Source organism: Ostrea edulis, chromosome 5 (genome assembly GCF_947568905.1).
Source record: "Ostrea edulis chromosome 5, xbOstEdul1.1, whole genome shotgun sequence".
Taxonomy (NCBI): domain Eukaryota; kingdom Metazoa; phylum Mollusca; class Bivalvia; order Ostreida; family Ostreidae; genus Ostrea; species Ostrea edulis.
The window spans coordinates 17793632-17813893 of NC_079168.1; the positions used below are offsets into that span (position 1 = coordinate 17793632).

Consider the following 20262-nt stretch of genomic DNA (forward strand, 5'->3'; position numbering starts at 1 on the left):
GGCATTATTATAATGCTTTTTTAAATCAACCCTTTTTCATCCAATTTCCACAGAGAAGATAAACATTGTATCTAGTTTATTGTTTATTGGAATAGCACATTTGGTAAAGAATATATGTATACATCATTGTTTCGATACTTTGTGCTAGAAATAGAAAAGTTTAATAGTATGTACAGTACTTTAAAGCATGAGTGAAAGCAATGAAATATTCGAAACAAATACGTAAGATAATGGAAATAAATCTAATCAATGGCTTGGATGGCTGTGATTGCTGAGTTATTGCCAAGTATCAGTTAGCAGTGGAAAACACGAAATGCTTTTATCACTGCGTTTTTTCCCAGTGAATAATTAATGATTTTGTCATTTTCTTTCCATTAATGACAGATAGACAATCTACGTGAACGCTTTGAAAACTTACAAAAAAACCGTTGAACAATGACAACACTTTTGAAACATGAGCACACCAAAAAACAGAAGCCTATCTACGATCAATGTTCACGAAACCAGCAGTTTGAGCATTATGTTCACAAAATTGAAAATATGAAACTAAATCGCATTCACTCGCACAATTATTGATTTGATAGTACAGCCCAACAGATAGTTGTGTACCGGTATATAATTTCAGTCAACATCCATTTTCAACTATGATTTAAAGTTCGTTAGTCTAATAAAAATCAGTTCTATTTGCACTCATTCAAATATCACTCTCCTTGTGAAATTCTAAGAGTCTTTCTTTCCAGATGCCATCATGTTGACAAACTCTGAAAATAAAAAAAATGTAAATTGATCAGTGATCATCAAACCTAACTACTGTGGACAATAAATCAAAAACGTAAAGTAGTTATTTCGCAATTATTCAATTTAAAGATCACAATACTCCCCTCCTCACGCTCAACTGTGATTACGTGGCGGAAATTCAGAACAAATGAGTCAATTATATGTACCTGCTTGAATATGATTGCCAATCTGTCTGAATACTAATTAAAAATATACCAATACAAATTAATTGTCAATCAACATGAACACATATCAATAACTGAATTTATTGACTCGAATACATCTTTGAAAATGGTTTCAATCTTAAACAGGCCGAATAAATTTCAGCATTATTAAAGAAACACCGTCATTTTAAATGCATGGTTTTGAGCTCGAATATCTGCGAAATACATTCACATTACAAAATTCATTGACGACTGCAGCGAAATGATTAAAAAGCATGCTCATTGGTTCCTACAGAATGAAACAAACTGTTCCCACGTTTAAATCAAAGTCGTAGATGATCAGATTTTATGTAATAAAAGCATAGTTTATTAGATTACTACTGAATGATTTGAAGTTTCATTTGTCATAGTAAAACAGGCGTATATAGATTGTGTCTTATACTTCCCAACACTTGCAACTGCGTTACATTTTTATAAACAGAGATATCTTTATTGATTGATGGTTTCTGCCAGTAATGAATTTTATATGTATTCGTTAATGTTGCCGATTTATCAATAATGAAGCAGAATGTTGTTAAATATTAAAGAAGGATCTATGACTTTAGTTCATACAATGCACATGTTTTGTTTTGTATTCGCCTACTGATCCCATATTAGAGTTTACCATTTCGTGAGCATGCAGCTTGCTGTATATCTCTGTTATTTAAAGTTTTTTAAGAACTTAGAATTAGAAAGAACGATGACAAATTGATTTTCTTTAGCCACGAATTATTCATTCGAGCGTGCACGCTTTTATTTAAAATCAACAGAAAACCAACCATTTTCCCCACGTGATGGGCTTCTATCATGCTTAGTGTGACCCGTAGTCGGACAGGCTACCCTAAAGTAATCTCTAAAAGCCCACTGCAGTTACTAATGATAATTATACGCGTAATAGTAATCAATCACAAATATGACAGAATTTCGTTTTCGGGTAAGTTTTCAAAAAAATATTGTCGATGCAAAACCCTGTGTATAATTAGTAATTTTGTGAGAATGTCACAATGCCCTATAACATAACAAATCAATATGATTTTCACAGGATAATTGTTTAATTTTCGTATACAGTTAATGCAAAGATAATTCCAACTGTAAATGTCTTCATGAAAGGTGAAGATAACATGTTTTCAATTTTTGCATCACCTAAAATTTAGACATGCAAAGGTTGGGATGGAGTTTACTTAATGAAAAGGTTAAGATAAGGAACAGTGATCATTCTCATAACTCCTATAGGGAATACAAAATAAAGAGTTGGGCAAACGCGGACCCCTGAGCATACCAGAAGTGGGATCAGGTGCCTAGGAGGAGTAAGCATCCCATGTTGACCGGTCACACCCGCCATGAACCCTATATATTGCTCTATGAAGTGCTATCATTCAGATCAGGTTACTTGGATACAGAAATAGCCTCTTTTACTTCAATAACTTGCATATGTATGTACATAGATATCAACACATTCTTAATTCCCTGTGCTTGGTGGGTGTACTGGATATTCAGGAAAAAACAATAATACCCACTTAGTTCACAATTATTCGATTATGATCTTACCGTCGTAGTTAACCTGTCCATCACCATCTTGATCTGCCTCTCGAATCATCTCGTCAACTTCTTCGTCTGTAAGTCGTTCTCCCAGGCTCTTCATCACATGACGTAATTCAGAAGCGCTAATGAATCCGTTGCCATCTTTGTCGAATACCTTGAAGGCTTCCTTCAATTCCTCTTTTGTGTCTGTGTCCCTCATTTTGCGAGCCATCATTTGAAGAAATTCCTCAAAATCAATCGTCCCACTCTCTGCAATAACATATGATATTATGGAAATAAATCTAGTTTCAAATTTTATACTGCCTTTATTCTGATGCCTTTTAATTTTCAGTATTTCGCTGAAAAGAATTGCACTTAAGTAAATTAGAACCTAGCCTAAATTCAAATCTTACACCCTGAATCATCATTAATATGAAAGGTGAAGATAGCAAACAGTCATCAATCTCATAACTCCTATAAGCAATACAAAATTGAGAGTTGGGCAAATACGGACCCCTGGATACACCTGAGGTGGGATAAAGTGTCTAGGAGGAGTAAGCATCCCCTGTCGACAGGTCACATCCGCCGTGAGCCATATATCTTGATCAGGTAAACGGAGTTATCCGTAGTCAAAATCAGTGTGCCAATAACGGCCTAACAATCGGTATGAAACAATGAAACAAGTCAGACAGCATTTGACCCAATGGTAGGTTGTATTGGCAAACTAGATCGTTATAACGGCCATAGAATTTGCGAAATGCTGATTTTAAACGAGACTGGTGAAACTTTTGCACCATCAACTTGTTTGTCAGTATCCTGCATCGATTTAAAAACTGATCATATGCAGAACAAGCTCTTGCGTATCGAATCAGTTGTGAGATATAAACACCATATGCATATGATCTTATTATATGATTGAACAATTTCGAACTCTCTGATTACCGATGATCCAACAAATATTCATCTACATATGCCGTCGAGTTTTTTTTTGTTTTTTTTTTTTTTTTTTTTTTTCTTCCAACATTATATCGAACATAAATTTTGAATTTCCAAATTCATAGAATTGGTTATTACTTTTGGTCCTCGAGTGATAACTCGTGTTTTTTTGTTTTTTTATCACTTTCAACTAAGTCTTGCACGCTAGCTTTTAACAGAGATGCCCAAATCGAACCAGGTATTGTTTGGTAATGTATAGTAGTCGGTTTCGATGTTTTCATATTCCATCATAGAATAAAAGAATTGACATTTTGTCAATCAATACAATGTTTTAGTTAAGGCCGAGAGCAAAAGATCGAAGTCGGATAAAATTCTTCTTTCAAATAGTTTGGGAGAGTGAGTGGTTAAAAAACTCCCGAAAGTCTCGGTCATCCGACATCGAATTTATCATAATACACAAATATTTATGGTACGAGATAACGTTTTTAAACGCTCCTATTTTTGTCACTACAGCCTTTTTGTCGGGGTGAACAGCTATCGCATTGTTTACGATATACATAAATGTACAATGAAAGCACAGCAGGAGTTCCGTCACTTCAGCATGAAGTGATCAGAACTGAGGTGACGTAATGAATGTTTAGAAATAACGATTTATTCTCCTACATATTAATGAATATTGTAAGTGACTTAAAAAATATACTTTTAATAAACATTAGAAAATGTACTTATATACAGAATGTTATTTAGATGTAGTACTATTGTGTTTAATATCACATGATAATCGATTTGGGTCAACATTCAGCACAATAAGTTTTTAGGGTGGAAGAAATCTTGATATGTGAATTAAGCTTTTTTTATCATTGATCTTTTGACCTCGCCCCTTACCATACCTTTCGGTGAATATTACTTTCAAGTAGCTGCATGAGACATGATATCGAGCTGAAAATACCATGAATAGTATAATACTTTTTACGTTCAGAGACTTTCTTTATTACTGTGCATGTACATACAGAGAGCCTACAGCTAATCCAAGCTACATATGTAATACAAATCAAAGATTAGGTATACCAACAACAAATATGAAGAACCAATAAATATGATGACAACAAAAGAAAAAGTAAATATCAGCTCCTTTATTTACCAAACAAAGCAAACAAATGCGGATCAAGATCAACAAAGTCACGGAGCCACCTTTTACATTCTAAAACAGTATGGTGGACAAATATAATTAAAGGTCATACGCTGCTAAAAATATTTGTCACAGACACAAAGCTTGTGGTTTTCTAATGGTACACAGAAATATTCCTATCTTGTGATCAGCCATTCAAAAAATTACTTTGTTAAACAGCACTTTCATTCTACGCACAAGTTTTAGGAAATGCCGGAGTTCTTGATGGACAAAAATCTGCATCGTCCTTGGTGATAAGGTCTTCCAACATTCTGCTGGAATTCCCATGGACAGGACTTGTACTTCATTCTTAGTTGACCTGTTTTTATATTAATTCTTATCAGGCAGAATTTATTTATAATCTTCTACCCGAGAGGAAAACATCTCTTGTTGTGGCCTTCAACCCGGCATTTAGATATATTGGTGACATTTTATCTATTAAAAATATTCATTTTCATCCATATGTCGCAGTAAACTCGAAACAATCGACACCAGATTCTCAAATATCTGCTTCATATTTGAATACTTTATTATGTTTCATACCGATTATTTGGCCGTTCTTGGCACAATAATTTTGACTACGTTTTACTCCGTTTACCTAGTCAAGACATAGGGCTCATGATCGGTGTGAACGGTCAAGAGGGGATACTTACACCTCCTAGGCACTTGATCCCACCTGTGCCCAGGGGTCCGTGTTTGCCCAACCCTTAATTTTGTATTGCCTATAGGAGTTATGAGATTGATCACTGTTCGTTATCTTCACCTTTCATTGAACATACATGCTAATGACAAAGCTAACAACCGAACCTTATGACAAATGGGGTGACTTCAGCTTCTCTATTGTCAACCTCTCATATATCCTGCATATGGTGCTTATCAACTGATTAGATACACAAGAGCATGTTATGGGTAGGATCAATTTTTAAATTGAGGCACGCTACCGACAAACAAGTTTATGTTATTGTGATTTGAAAAAAATGAAGTCAGCATTTTGCAAATTATCTGATTGATTGTATATTGTTTAACGTCCAGAATTTTCCACTCATATGAAGACGTTCAAATTCTATGATCTTATTTTCAAATATAACCTGTCGTTTGATCAAATGCTGTCTGATGAATTTTAAACCAGTTGTTAGGATGTTCTTTAATCTGATTTTGACTACGGATTTATCCATTTAACTGATCAAGATAGGGGGTTTACGGCTGGTGTGATCGGTCATCAGGGGATGTGTACTGCTCCAAAACACCCAATTCCATTTTTGGTGTGTTCAGGGATCCGTGTTTGCCCATCTCTTAATTTTGTATTCTTTATGGGATTTCTGAGATTGATCACTGTTTGTTATCTTCACTTTTTCATACAATACAGGAACTGGTTAAACCCATTTTGGTTTTCATCTACGTTTGTCTTTACAGATAGCTGAATATGAAGACCTTCACAAATGTATAGAGGAAACTCTACGAGCCAGTAGGAGCACGTGTATAGCGAGACGAATATCAGACTCAAATGGTGGTATCCATGTCTGACTCTACAATGTCAGGATTGTATTCCAAAACATTTACATTTCTAATATTTTTGTTTTGATATCTTTGCAAATTGTAAAAAAGCTAGCCATTTCCTCATAGCCAATGAACAGTAATAATAAATATAGTACATGTACGTCTATTCTAAAGACTGGGACCTCCAACAGGAATGAAAGTAGAATGTAAATATAAGAAATAAATTTCATTTTTGAAAATATCTAAGGATGTGATCTGCAACACTTTACGCTGACACGCTTTACCGGCGTGAAAAGTTGCAATCCATACCCTTATATCTCAAGTTCTACATGCGGATGATAACAATTACCTGAATTATCCCCTTGTATAGTAATTTATCTATGCATGCGTGTGTGTATATGTAAGGGAAGAAGATTGGTGCCATATAAAGGGTAATATATCAGATATTAGTATCATACCTGCGACGATGATGAAAGGTGGTGAAAGGATTAAAGAAAACTGGGTCAAAGGTTTGGGGTTTAAGGTTATAATATACAATGATGATTGTCACGATAACGTGTACACCACATAAAAAATCCATATATCGAAGGTTAGAGTCACAAACAGCGATTTAATACATACATATTATAATGTTGTTATGAAGAAAACTATTCGCCTTTTCTTTTTCTGTCTCATTCATGTACGTACTGAACGATCGATGTTAATTCCTTGGAGAATAAGTCAGAATTCAAGGTCACAATCAGTGAACACCAAAAACTACCATTCCATTAGTAGGTCTTGCACTTGCAATATTCATATCAATATCTGGGTCAAAATGTCACAGATCGCGTACAAATTCAGTGATAGAATATAGCAATGTTGTGAATACCAATTAAAGATAACTACTTTACTTATTAGTCTCAAAGCTGAAGAAATAACATATGAGGAGATACATATCTGTATATTGATTACATGGACAAAGGTTATAGGTAAGTTCACAAACAGTAATTGAATGTAACAGTGTTAAAAGACATAGGTTTAAGTCAAATGTTGTGAATGCAATCAAAATTATATTCTTTGATATTTTAGTATTATACTTGGTACATACAAGGTAGGGTGGATGTTGACGATACTAATTGATGTCTAGGTCAAAGGTAAAGGACATATTAATCTAAAGTTGATGTGTCTGGATATAGTACCCAATGAATATGGTATTATGTTGTCAGACGACGGTACCCTTGTTTTCAATGTGATAAACACCATTGTGAATATATATAACTTGTTTTCGATGACGATGGAATTCTCACCACGCTGTCACGCGCTACACTGTCATTGAGAATGGAAATGGGATACAGTTATTGAACATACATTGAAGAGGACCATAAAAGACACATAATGCATTTGAAATCTTTTATAAAAAGCACTGAAATACCAATAACCTCTTAAATAAACATAACTGTATCACATTTCCATTCTCAATGACCGTGTAGCGTGTGACAGCGTGGCGAGAATTCCATCGTCATCGAAAGCAAGTTTTTTGCCCTGTCTAGATGGTCGAGCGGTCTAGCGCGCTAGTTACATGCTGCTAAGAGATTTGGTTCCGCAGGTCGTGAGATCAACCTCGGGTAGGGATGGAAGTGGGTATCCAAATAAACTAAAGTGAAATTTTCTGTGTTTTAGAAAATATCATTTAATTTATAATTACATCATACATGTAATTTTGATATATTATTTGTTTAATTAATCTTAAATTGCAACCCCAAAGAAAAATTGTTTGAATACTCTAATGATATGAAACGCGAAGACAACGAACAGCGATCAATCTCATAACTCCCATAAGGAATACAAAATAAAGAGTTGGGCAAACACGAACCCCAGTGGACACACCATAGGTGGGATCAAGTGCCTAGGAGGAGTAAGCATCCCCTGGCGACCGGTCACACCGGCCGTGAGCCCTATGTCTTGATAAGGCAAACGTATCCTCGTTTATACTAGAGCCATTTATTCTACTTACAGTTCAGAAGGCACTGCGGTACAGCCATTAACAAAAATTGATTTTACCATTTGTGAAAGCAATAAGGACGGCTCGTGACCTATACATTGTAAGTACAGATGTGACAAACACATGGCCTTGGGGAATAGAGAGAACAGGAGCAGTGTTTGAAGGGTCACGAATGATTAGAATTATGGTTTCCTGCAAGATCTACGATATCACATTGTTGACAACACATACCGTCGTAATCGACTTCGTTGATCATGTCCTGCAATTCGCTCTCGGTGGGATTCTGGCCCAGACTGCGCATGACTGTACCCAGTTCTGTCGTTGTTATACTTCCATCACCATCTTTGTCAAACAAGTTGAAGGCCTCTCTGAATTCTGGAAAATATCGTCTTTCTCTAAATTCTATGTTGCAGTATGTTGGCTTTAAACAATATTCGTTACTTTTACAGATAGGTACATATGTGCTATTAGTGTCAATTATGATACGAAATCGACAGATTCTGACATTTGTGTCATATCTAATGTAAAAGATAGTTTCCTAATGGGGGAAAAAGGCATTTTGATTCTCTATGGGCAATTAATATGTTCACTGTATCTGTGTAACGATATTTTCTTCATGTATAACACACTATCTGTATATCATCATAAATAAACGACTCCTCAAAGAGTACCTAAAATTCCTACTTTTGTGGTGATATCGATCTGGAATAAGGCGTCATTCATGAAAACATATGAGCTCACCTGCAACTTGTTCGTCAGACAGCTTGATTTGTTCTTTTTGCGCCTGAAACAAGATATAATAGATCATAATGCACTTACTAAGGGAATGAGAAAGAATGCAATACAATGGGTGTTAAAGTAAAAGCACAATACTGAGTAAGCTGGCCTTTGATACCATTATTCTTCACAATACTGAGTAAGCTGGCCTGTGATACCATTATTCGTCGTTGGTAGTTGCAGTGTAAACTCGGTACCGTCAGTTTAGGTTTTTTTTTCTATGTTCTTTTACGTCCCACTCGAGAATGTTTCTCTCGTATACGATGAGGTTTCTATTGTTTTCCGAGAACACACAACCTATACAGGAACATATGCTTTTTCATATACAATTGTTAGGGGGAGGTAAACCAGAACGGGAATGTTGGAATTCAATACGTACTTTGAAAGAGTGGCATCTCTACATAAACTAGCGCCACCCTAAATACGAGTACGGTTTACCTAAGTATAAACTTAGCGTTTCCAAACATGCACCAACTTTATTCTTAAACAAGAGCATTTCTATTTTGTTAGCCTATTATTCATATCAAGAAATCACACTCCTTATATAAGCATTATATTTGGAATGACTTCATATCCTTTCACTTCATATCTGTATTGTAATTTCTTGTGTGTATAATTATGTGGACTTTACCTTGTACCTTAAAGGAGAAGGCTTATATAGGCGTTGCCTGCTGCCTAATTCTTATTATGTTATTCATAATAAAATACTGTTTAAAACAAAACAAACGAGAGCTAATGTTGTTGAGGTTTACTATTGTGAGTTTAGGAAGTAGTAGAGGAAAATACAGATAGATAGATAGATAGATAGATAGATAGATAGATAGATAGATAGATAGATAGATAGATAGATAGATAGATAGATTAGATAGATAGATAGATAGATAGTTAGATAATTAGATAGATAGATATAACTAATTGATAACAACATTGTCTTGATTAAAGAGAGACAAATGAACAATGTATAATGTATTGACTTTTTCATTATTTCCAAAACAGACAATTTAGAAAACATAATTATGAGTCGAGGGCTAAGGGGTGAAGCAAAGGGATAAATTTAAAGATATTATATATAGTCTGTTGGGAACGTGTTCGAGCATATTTCCAATTCATGTCATCCGGCTGTGCCAAATTCAATTATTGGCGCCTCTGATGCGTGAAAGTATGTAACCATAATTTGATACAACAATAACATAATATTGATTATAAAAGAACAAAAGGATTGGCTGTATATAACATCAGGTCTAATGCAGTATCAATTATTAGCGAAATATACCTCGGTTTCAGAGCATCTAATATTAATGATAGCAAGTTGCGTTGATCGATTAAAGAGCGATCATAAATACAAAGAATTCCCTACAGGATATGTTTGCGGAGGGAATACTTTTATTTCAGATCCCAAATGAATGGTAAACATAGATTAATATTCCTGGTTTATTGAAAGCCGCGCGCTGTGTCGGTCACGTGATAGTTAATAGGAGTTGGTTTTTTTACTCCGAGTACCAATCAGACACAGCTGAGTACCAAATAGCGTGACGACGGGAACACTTGATCGATAGTCTAAACGCAGATAAGTGTGGCATAAAGCATTAAATATGCAAAAGTAAAAAGAAAACGTGCCAACGCAAAATTGTTTGTTGTTATCGTATTTCCAACTTCAGAGTTTATTGATCGTTATAGTGTAATTATTGCTAAGTGCACAACATCTTAACCCAAAATGCATAGTTCTTATAAATGTAGTTTCTGTTGAAAACACTGCAGTTGCCGAATATTACATATTTTTGAAAAATGAACCCAAATGAATTCGAGAATTGAACAATGTTTGCAATATTTTTTTCAATTCACGACGACAATGAAATAGAAATAGATTGAATATTTAGACGCATTTTTATTATTTAATTTGAATGGAAGAGGCTAGTATTTAAATCTAAAAGTAATATTTTATAAGATCAGAAATAATTATCATACCGATTTTATATGAATCTAATATGTGCGTTGAAGACGGACAAATTTTACACATATAGTATAAGAAAAACCATTATGATATTTGATGAATACAGCACATTGTTGTGTATCAATTGTTATTGCAAACGAATATGACCATTATTAATATACACTTTCATTTAAGAATTATCCCAACATTAAGAAGAGGTAATCACAGTTTATTATAACTTTGAATAAATGTTTTAAGAAACATATCACCCAACGCCAATAAAATATGTCGAAGTATAATTCCTGCAGCTGTCTCAAGCGCCTCGGTGATAAGTGATTAACGCAACGTTATTCATCCTTGTAGGGATTTCTCCAGATCGATTTTGTATTGAAATGTGTCTTACAAAAGTCAGCAAATTGTTTCAATTGCAGCTGTTTGTTTTGCTAATGCATTCATAACTCTCGAATCGATGTTAATATCCTCAAGTCACAAACATCTTGATTTCGCGAACATTTGTACTCTAAACTATTTTACAGAACCTAACGCAAAGCTGTCAAGTACCCTTAAGTGAGTATTACTTACTTTGAAAGTAGGTTCAGAACAGATTGATTAACAAGACTTTTTTTTAAAATAAATGCCAAATCCCAAAGTTTTTACTTACCATCTTGATATAATGATGTTTTAAATGCAATTATTCTCTGCACTTCCTCCTTGGTAGGTCTAAATAAGCTACACCACGACTGTTCTCGTTCTAATATCAATAGCTGTCACAATGCGACATGTTCTATCCGCATTAATAATACAATAGTATTGGGCCGCACTCTACGTCCCTGGCGCACCCGAACTGAACGCGACCAGCATTACAGAACGAGGCTCGATTCATTGCAGGATATCGATCCTAGGTAGACCAATGTTTGTCGCATAATTAATCAAACAAAACAGATTTCTGCACAATTTTCATCAATATACTTAACCATATTTCACGACTAATAGTTGCATTCCGTTAATGGACTGTTTTGTTAATACTTGTCTTTAATATCGAAATTCAAACAACATTTCAAATAGCGCATGTTTCAAATTGTAGCCGAAAAGGTTGTTTTGTTTTGTTTTTTTTGGTTAAATTACTCCCGTCAATTTTTCATGAAGAGTATAATATAAAGATGCAGAAAATAGAAATCGTATGAAAATCACATGAATGAGCTCGGCCCATTTAATAATGTTTTATGACAGTGTTGTATTAATAGCCTGTATTTCCGATCTCTCAGGTCTATCTTTTACGCCAATATACAGTGTATATGTACTCCATATAACACTTTTCAATACAAATAAATAATCTAAATATGATTTATAACAGCAGCTCCATAACGATATTCACTGTGTATAGTATTATGCTATCTGCGCTAAATATATTCAGTTTCAAGTGGTTACTTGCTCTCTGAACAATTTGAGAGTACATGTATATGTATAATCCATATGCATAGTTTCAATGTATCTTGAAGAGAGAGGTCAGCACTTCCGCGGCGTGATGCAGCAGAGCACGAAGTATTAAGTTTAAAATGTGTCACGTGTAAATTGCTGTTATACATGTAATTTGACTCCACTTTTTTGGCACGCTGTTTTTGGCTATAATAGCTCTAAAATTTCATTGTTATTTCGGATTTCAAACATTTCGGTTGAGCATCACTGAAGAGACATTATTTGTCGAAATGCGCATCTGGTGCATCAAAATTGGTACCATATAAGTTTTACATGTAAATAACTCGTGTTGTAACAACACATTCCGGTATCCACATGCATTTTGCCAGCTGAGAATTTCTGTTTCTCGACATAGTGGAAATAAGTTCAGTCTCTAGTCAAATTCCCTAATACATAAAACATGGAATATATTTGGTGTTGTAGTTTTACTTCATGCTTGGAAAGATCCGTGTTTTAGGTTAATCTTTGTACAACTTCGAAGTGGTCAGCTGGCTGATAAAATGAGGACATTTTTAGACACTCTGACTGAGAACAGATATTTGAGACATTCTGATAGAGATTGGCTTGTTTTAGACATTCTGACAGAGATTGGCTTGTTTTAGACATTCTAACAGAGATTGGCTTGTTTTAGACATTCTAACAAAGATTAGATTATTTTAAAACTCGATTACGAAGTGAACGTTCTACCACTGAATTAGTACCGTGACCGGTCCTGTCTTACAAGACTATACTAGGTGCGCAACGATATTTTGATCCCCTCCTCGATTCGGGTCCAATTTTATTTTTAAATTCGCCGAAACAAACCTATTCTTCTGCACTGTTAAGCTGAGGAGTGATTTTCCTGCTCAGCCATCACTTCAGAAGTCTAAACTCTCTCGCAATAATCCAACAGCGGACATATTTTAACGATATTTTGAACATTCCCACCAAGGCCTGGCCATTATGCCGTGACATCACGAAATCACATCTCCGAATCGTAGAAGGGAAAGCAAAACTGCACAAGAGTTAGTCAATTTCATATATTTTTAATTCAGAATAATAACACACACACACACACACACACACACACACACACAAATAAATGTCTTTATCTCTTTTTTTATCACAATGTTATGAAAGGTGAAGATAATGAACAGTGATCTCTCTCATAACTCCTATAAGCAATACAAATTAGAGAGTTGGACAAACACGGACCCCTCGATATACCAAAGGTGGGATCAGGTGCCTAGGAGTAAGTATCCCCTGTCGGCCGGTCATACCCGCCGTGAGCCCTATATCTTGATCAGGTAGACGGAGTTCTCCGTAGTCAAAATCAGTGTACCAAGAACGACTTAACAATCGGTATGAAACACGTCAGACAACATTTGACCCAATGAGAGGTTGTATTGGCAAAGTGATCGTTATAACGGCAATAAAATTTGCGAATTGCTGATTTTAAACGAGACTGTTGGAACCCCTGCGCCATCAACTAGTTTGTCAGTAGCCTACTTCGATTTAAAAACTGACCATAAGCAGAACAAGCTCTTGCGCATCGAATCAGTGGAGGGATATAAACACCGGTGATGATGGGATATTGCTACATAAATATGCGAAGTTGACGATGGAGAAGCTGAAATCATCCCGTTTGTCATACAACTTTACCTAATTTATCTGTAAATTTGATTACCCTGGTAGAGTTAGATTATTTGATGCGCGGAGATTTCGTGACGTCATGGCATGGTGGTCTGGCTTCGTTCCATGTTTTACATAGATGTAGAGTATTGTGTTTTTGAAATCTTACCGACCATATATTCTGCAGATTTAGTTTTCATAATTAGAAATCACATACAAGGTGACAACTAGAATTACGTGAACCTCGGTTATGGATAGTGTAAATGAGCTGATGAAATGAAATGGGAGAGATGGATATCCACTTTTAAGCTAGCGTACCGACCATTGATACCAAATTCCTAACAAGCTGGGATACATGTATGTCATCTCGTGCACAGAATCACCTAACACGATACCAGATGGCGACTGACGTAATACAGTACTAAACAGTGACGTAATAGATCTACTAGAGAAACACAACAAGGGGCAGTATCTGAATTATTGTGGGCCGACGAGGTAATATAAAAACAATCTCTGCACATAGCCAACATATGGTATGAAAGGTGATCACTGAATTATCATAAAGTTTGTTTGAGGGATATTATCAACAGATCTTGACATATCCATAAATGAGTGAAAATGATCGAGGGGTACGTTAAACAATAGTCAACAAATCTTAAAACTTAACATTCAGATCATAAAATGGGTTACAGTACTAGGCATCAAACGTTTGTCGTATCACAATTCACTGTCATATCCTCAGTCTTTACATGTTACTATTGTAAGCTCCTAATTGTAGCACACCGTTTCACTAATCAATAACTCAAATATTGATACAATACTAGAGGAACAATGCAATACAAAACCATAGCATAATCAAACACAAAGAGAACCCGGGCATCAATTTCCCTTAATGGACATCCGAGTGTGAACATTATCCTTAGTCAATGACCATTGGTCAATCAATAGGGGCAAATCATGGACATATTCCATTGATCATCAATCTCTGCAGCATTGACCTGAAATACATGTACATGTATAAATGTCCAAATAAGATCGATCTGACATCACATCCGTCCCGTGGAGATACGGGTTAGAATACATGTAGGTCATCAGTAAACCCTTGCTTGTCATAAGAGGCGACTAAATGGGTGAGACCGCAAAAACCGAGGCCCGATGTCACAGCAGGTGCGGTACGATAAAGATCCTTTTCTGCTTAAAGGCTGTAAGCATCGAGTATATGCCTAAATTTTTCAGCCCTTCACCGGCAGTGGTGACGTCTCCATATGAGTGAAAGATTTTTGAGAGGGGTGTTAAACAGCACAATCAATCAATCACATTACAAACTACATGTATAAATGTAGAAAGATAGAGAGTGCAGATATCCCCGAACAATAATACCCTAAAATGTCCAGAGAGTTACATAGATTTAACTGTAGTGGTAGTGGAGTTTTACGAAGAGGCTTACTTTTACAATCGACGGCTGACTTTTACAATTTAAAGGGGCCAACTCCAAATATGAAAAATTTGGAAGTGGTAATTGCAAAATTCAAAACTTTTACGGCATTCAGTTATTGTATATTATTTAACGTCCCACTCGAGAATTTTTCACTCGTATGGAGACATCACCATTGCCGGTGAAGGGCTGCAAAATTCAGGCCTATGCTCGGCGCTTATGGCCTTTTTGCAGAGAGGAATCCTTATCTTGCCACACCTGTTGTGACACGGGGGCCTTGATTTTTCAGGTATCGCCCATTCTGACCCGGACCCCTACAGGGTACGGCATTTAGGACAAGCACATGTCAGATGCTTATATCGATAATATACAGTATAGACTAGTATACCAGGGAGTAATCGGTTTTGGTGGGGGCCAGTTTTCATGTTCTGAGCGATTTAAACCTGTATTTGTTGATCTGCTTCTTTAGCATACTTGATTTTAACGATCCCGCGCACCCGGGTTAATCGGCGATGACCGGCGACACACTTGATTGTGAACCGGAATTGCGCACGTATCCCGCCGGTTAAGCCGATTGAGCCGGAAAGTTTTAATAGGCGAAGGCGGCTTCAAGCTTAGGCTGGCGTCCTTGGAGACAGTAGTATCGAGAGTTGCTTATTCTAAGACAAAATGGTTTTTAAAAATTTTTACTCTGGTGAAATAGACATGATTTGTAAATATGTTGGTCATTTCTATGCGGAATAATGTTTATACATTTCGGTTGAGCATCACTGAAGAGACATTATTTGTCAAAATGCGCACCTGGTGCATCAAAATTGGTACCGTATAAGTTTTACATACAATAGGTCAACATTTTCATTACTGTACTGTAGCCAGGTCATTTGATACGCGTCGCCAGGTATACCCGGCCTAGTTCGATTCAGCCGGATTTTTTCAGAATCAAGTATGCTATTTAAGTCAAGCTTTTCAAGGTAGTTATGCATTTACCTGATCAGGATATAGGGCTCACGGCCGGTATGACCGGTCGACAGGGGATGATTGCTCTTCCTGGCCACCTGATCCCACCTCTGGTATGCCCATGGGTCCATGTTTGCCCATGTGTTCCTTGTGGAAGTTGTGAGATTGATCACTGTTCCTTATTTTCACCATTCACGTGTGTGTGTGTGTGTGTGTTATTCAAACATGGGGTGTCCATAAATTTGTGGAAAAAAATGGGAAACCCTAAATCAAGGAAAACCGAGTTACCACAAATATCGTTGATTCTGCAGTGTATTTTGATATGCATGTATACAATATACACATGATGTATTGATTGTCTTCACATTTAGACCTAGAGTTTCAACACGAAAGAGAGGTGTACAAAACATTACCTTGTGGGGTTTTTTTTATTAGAGGGAGCTATGACAAAATATATCTCGACAAGCCTACCCCCTCAAATTTTGATTCTAGTATAGAGCTGCCGTCCAAAGGTATGTGTGGGTAGGCGGGGTTGCTTTGTTCCTTGGGGAGCCAGAAACCCAAGATATATTATATAGAGAACTTTTAAGTTTTCAAGACTGCTGACACATTATTTAGAAATGTTAGGATAACTTGAGTTCGTCTGATTTCATTGAGTGAGCTGTGGTACGCTTATGATATACAGTAATCTTTTCTTTTTATGGCAATTTTCTGGGTCCCTTTATGCATTTCTCATTCGCATTTAACATTTAACTTAATTGAATGTCAAAACGAGTAATGCATTGCGAAAGTGTCGAACGAATGTAGAGAGAATATAAGAGTTGCTAAGAGTTTACAATACTCTATTAATAAACATAATTGTCGGTTTTTGGTGTTTTTACTGAAGCAGTCTATATACGTGAATTTATTTCGGTCCAATTTCTGTAGTTGAAGACGATCTCTTTAAATTGTAAAAGTCAGTCGTCGATTGTAAAAGTGAACCTCATCGTAAAACTTCACTACGAGTGAACAACAGATATACTACATACAGTGAAGCTATCTTTCCTTCACTGAAAATACAGTCTTGTCTGATTAACTGTGAAAATACAGTCTTGTCTGATTAACTGTGAAAATACAGTCTTGTCTGATTAACTGTGAAAATACAGTCTTGTCTGATTAACTGTGAAAGGCTAAAAACGTTGTGCACTTTGATCATTTTTACTTATGCATTCTACTTTGATGCATACACGAGCTATAAGTATACCATCACCAAACTCAATCAGCATAACAGTATCCGCCTTATAAAGTAAATTAACCAACGGAACATTATCCGCCTTATAAAGTAAATTAACCAACGGAACATTATCCGCCTTATAAAGTAAATCAACCAACCCAATATTATCCGCCTTATAAGGTAAATCAACCAGCGTAACATTAGCCTCCTTATAAAGTAAATCAACCAACCCAACATTATCCCACAGGCACTCGACGTTTTAAATATCTATAATTAAAAAAATTGTCTTCTTGTAAACATAATATTCACAAGGTATATCACACCGACATCTTGGTTTTCTTTTTTACCAGCTGCATCGCTTAAAAAATTCGGCGAAAAGTTCGATATAATATGATAATTAGACCCCTACCGTTTAGAAGCAAGCAACTCTGTCAAGGTTTTACCTCTCGCATCGTCATGGTGAACTAGAAATAAAGTCCATTTATCGGCTATAATCAACCGTCAAACATCGTCTACTGCTTCTCAAATGCGAGAAATCGCTGAAAGGTGGACGTACGTTGACATAATTTTGGGATAGCCCTTTTTTCATTGGTCGATAAAATTGAAAATAGTAAATATTATAATTAGCAGTAAATATGTTCTAGAGAGCGAGGTAATACATCTTGAACACTATTCTATTATTATATACTTTATTTATTTTTTTTACAACGTTAAACATGATAACTTCACTTATTCATGCATTTACTCAATTTCCCGTGCCAGCCTGTCCCGAAACCACACAATTGTGCCCGAGTTTTATTGTTTGCAGGACTGCAACTACCCTGCATTCAGTACATACCCCCCCCCCCCGCACAAGCGTCAGAGGGTACATTAGCAAGGGAATTCTCATTTGCATAATTATGTCAACTTCCGGCCACCTTTTAGCGATTTTGCGCATTTAAGAAGCAGTAGACGATGTTTGACGGTTGATTATAGCCGATAAATGGACTTTTATTTCCAGTTCACTATGACGATGCGAGTGGTAAAACCTTGACAGAGTTGCTTGCTTCTAAACGGTAGGAGTCTAATTATCATATTATATCGAACTTTTCGCCGAATTTTTTAAGCGATGCAGCTGGTAAAAAAGAAAACCAAGATGGCGGCGTGATATACCTTGTGAATATTATGTTTACAGGAAGACAATGTTTTTATTATAGATATTTAAAACGTCAAGTGCCTGTGCATTATCCACCTTATAAAGTAAATTAACCAACCCAACATTATCCTCCTTATAAAGTAAATCAATCAACGTAACATTATCCTCCTTATAAAGTAAATCAACCAACCCAATATTATCCTCCTTATAAAGTAAATCAACCAGCCCAACATTATCCGCCTTATAAAGTAAATCAACCAACTCAATATTATCCTCCTTATAAAGTAAATCAACCAGCGGAACATTATCCTCCTTATAAAGTAAATCACCCGACGGAGCATTATCTACAATTTACAATTATCTACAAATTACATTTTTATTTCCAGGACCGAATTGCATTATAACGGACAGTTAACTTGCTATTATATAGCAATAACCTATTTTTCGTTTTTTGTTAGTTGTATGTTGTTGGCGGGACGCCCAAGAATTTTTCACTCATATGGAGACATCACCATTGCCGGTGAAGGGCTGCAAATTGTAGGCCTTTGTTCGGCGCTTACGGCCTTTGAGCAGGGAGGTGTCTTTATCATACCACACCCGCTGTGACATAGGGTCTCGTTTTTGCGGTCTCACCCGAAGGACTGTCCCATTTAGTTGCCTTTTACGACAAGCAGTGGGGTACTGAGGACCTATTGTAACCGGGATCTTCACGGTAATTTTTTGCAAAATTTTGGATTAAATAATTGTGTGCATGATAGAAATATATCTATATAGGAATTGTATTCACTGGGTACAATAAAAGATCTGGTAAACTATTTGATGCTGAAAAAAGTTTATACTTATAAATTATCAAATTTTGTCAATAACCTCCGAAACGCTTGCTGCAGAGTTACTGTTTGTACCTTTGATATTGTTTCATATGTGAGGTGAAGTCCGTAAGCTATAATAGAAAAACCCTACTTTAGTTTTCGATAAATTACGCTGAAATAGCAAAAATGACAGTTAAGTGGCAGATCTAAGCCAGTTTTCATTTCTTTTATGACAACTTAAGATGATACGATATGAAGTTAATCCGTTGTTTATCGATGCTTGATTTTGTACAGAAGAAATAAGTTTTGATAATTGTAGAATAAATAAATCATGCCTGTTTGTTTCTTCCATTCGTGATTTTAGTCTTGAATCGGCACAAAGAAACGCTCCAGAACGAAGCGAGGCACTTTAAAAATCTTCTTCTCAAGAATCACAGAGCCATAAGAGTGGAAATTTTCCTGAAAGCTTCCTGGTATAAAGTAGATTCAAGTTTGCTTAGATTATAACCCCCGGGGGTAGGATGGATCACGATAGGGAATCGAAGTTTTACATAGAAATATATAGGGAAAATCTTTTAAAATCTTCTTCTCAAGAACCACTGGATCAGAAACAATTATATTTACATGAAAGCTTCCTGACAAAGCGCAGATTCAAGTTTGTTAACATCATCATAACTACCCGGGGGTAGAGTAGGGCCACAATAGGGGATCAGAGTTTTACATACAAATACTATTATCATGACTATTTATTGTTATTATGATACATTCATATAGCGCTTTAGACAATTACCCTAAAGCGCTTCACATGTAAAACAATAAAAGCAAACTAAAATAAA

The 20262-nt window shown here is 35.9% G+C and overlaps 1 protein-coding gene across 1 annotated transcript; it reads right to left on the bottom strand.

Moving 5' to 3' along the window:
- Window positions 1-70: 70 nt before the first annotated feature.
- LOC125649263 (calmodulin-A-like) lies at window positions 71-11681 on the bottom strand. Its single transcript, XM_048876642.2, has 5 exons — window positions 11452-11681; window positions 8825-8867; window positions 8315-8458; window positions 2529-2771; window positions 71-761 (listed from the first exon to the last, which is right to left on the bottom strand). Exons 1-5 carry the CDS (start codon window positions 11452-11454, stop codon window positions 721-723), a joined length of 474 nt encoding a protein of 157 aa, XP_048732599.1. The 5' UTR covers window positions 11455-11681; the 3' UTR covers window positions 71-720.
- Between the last annotated feature and the right edge of the window lie 8581 nt (window positions 11682-20262).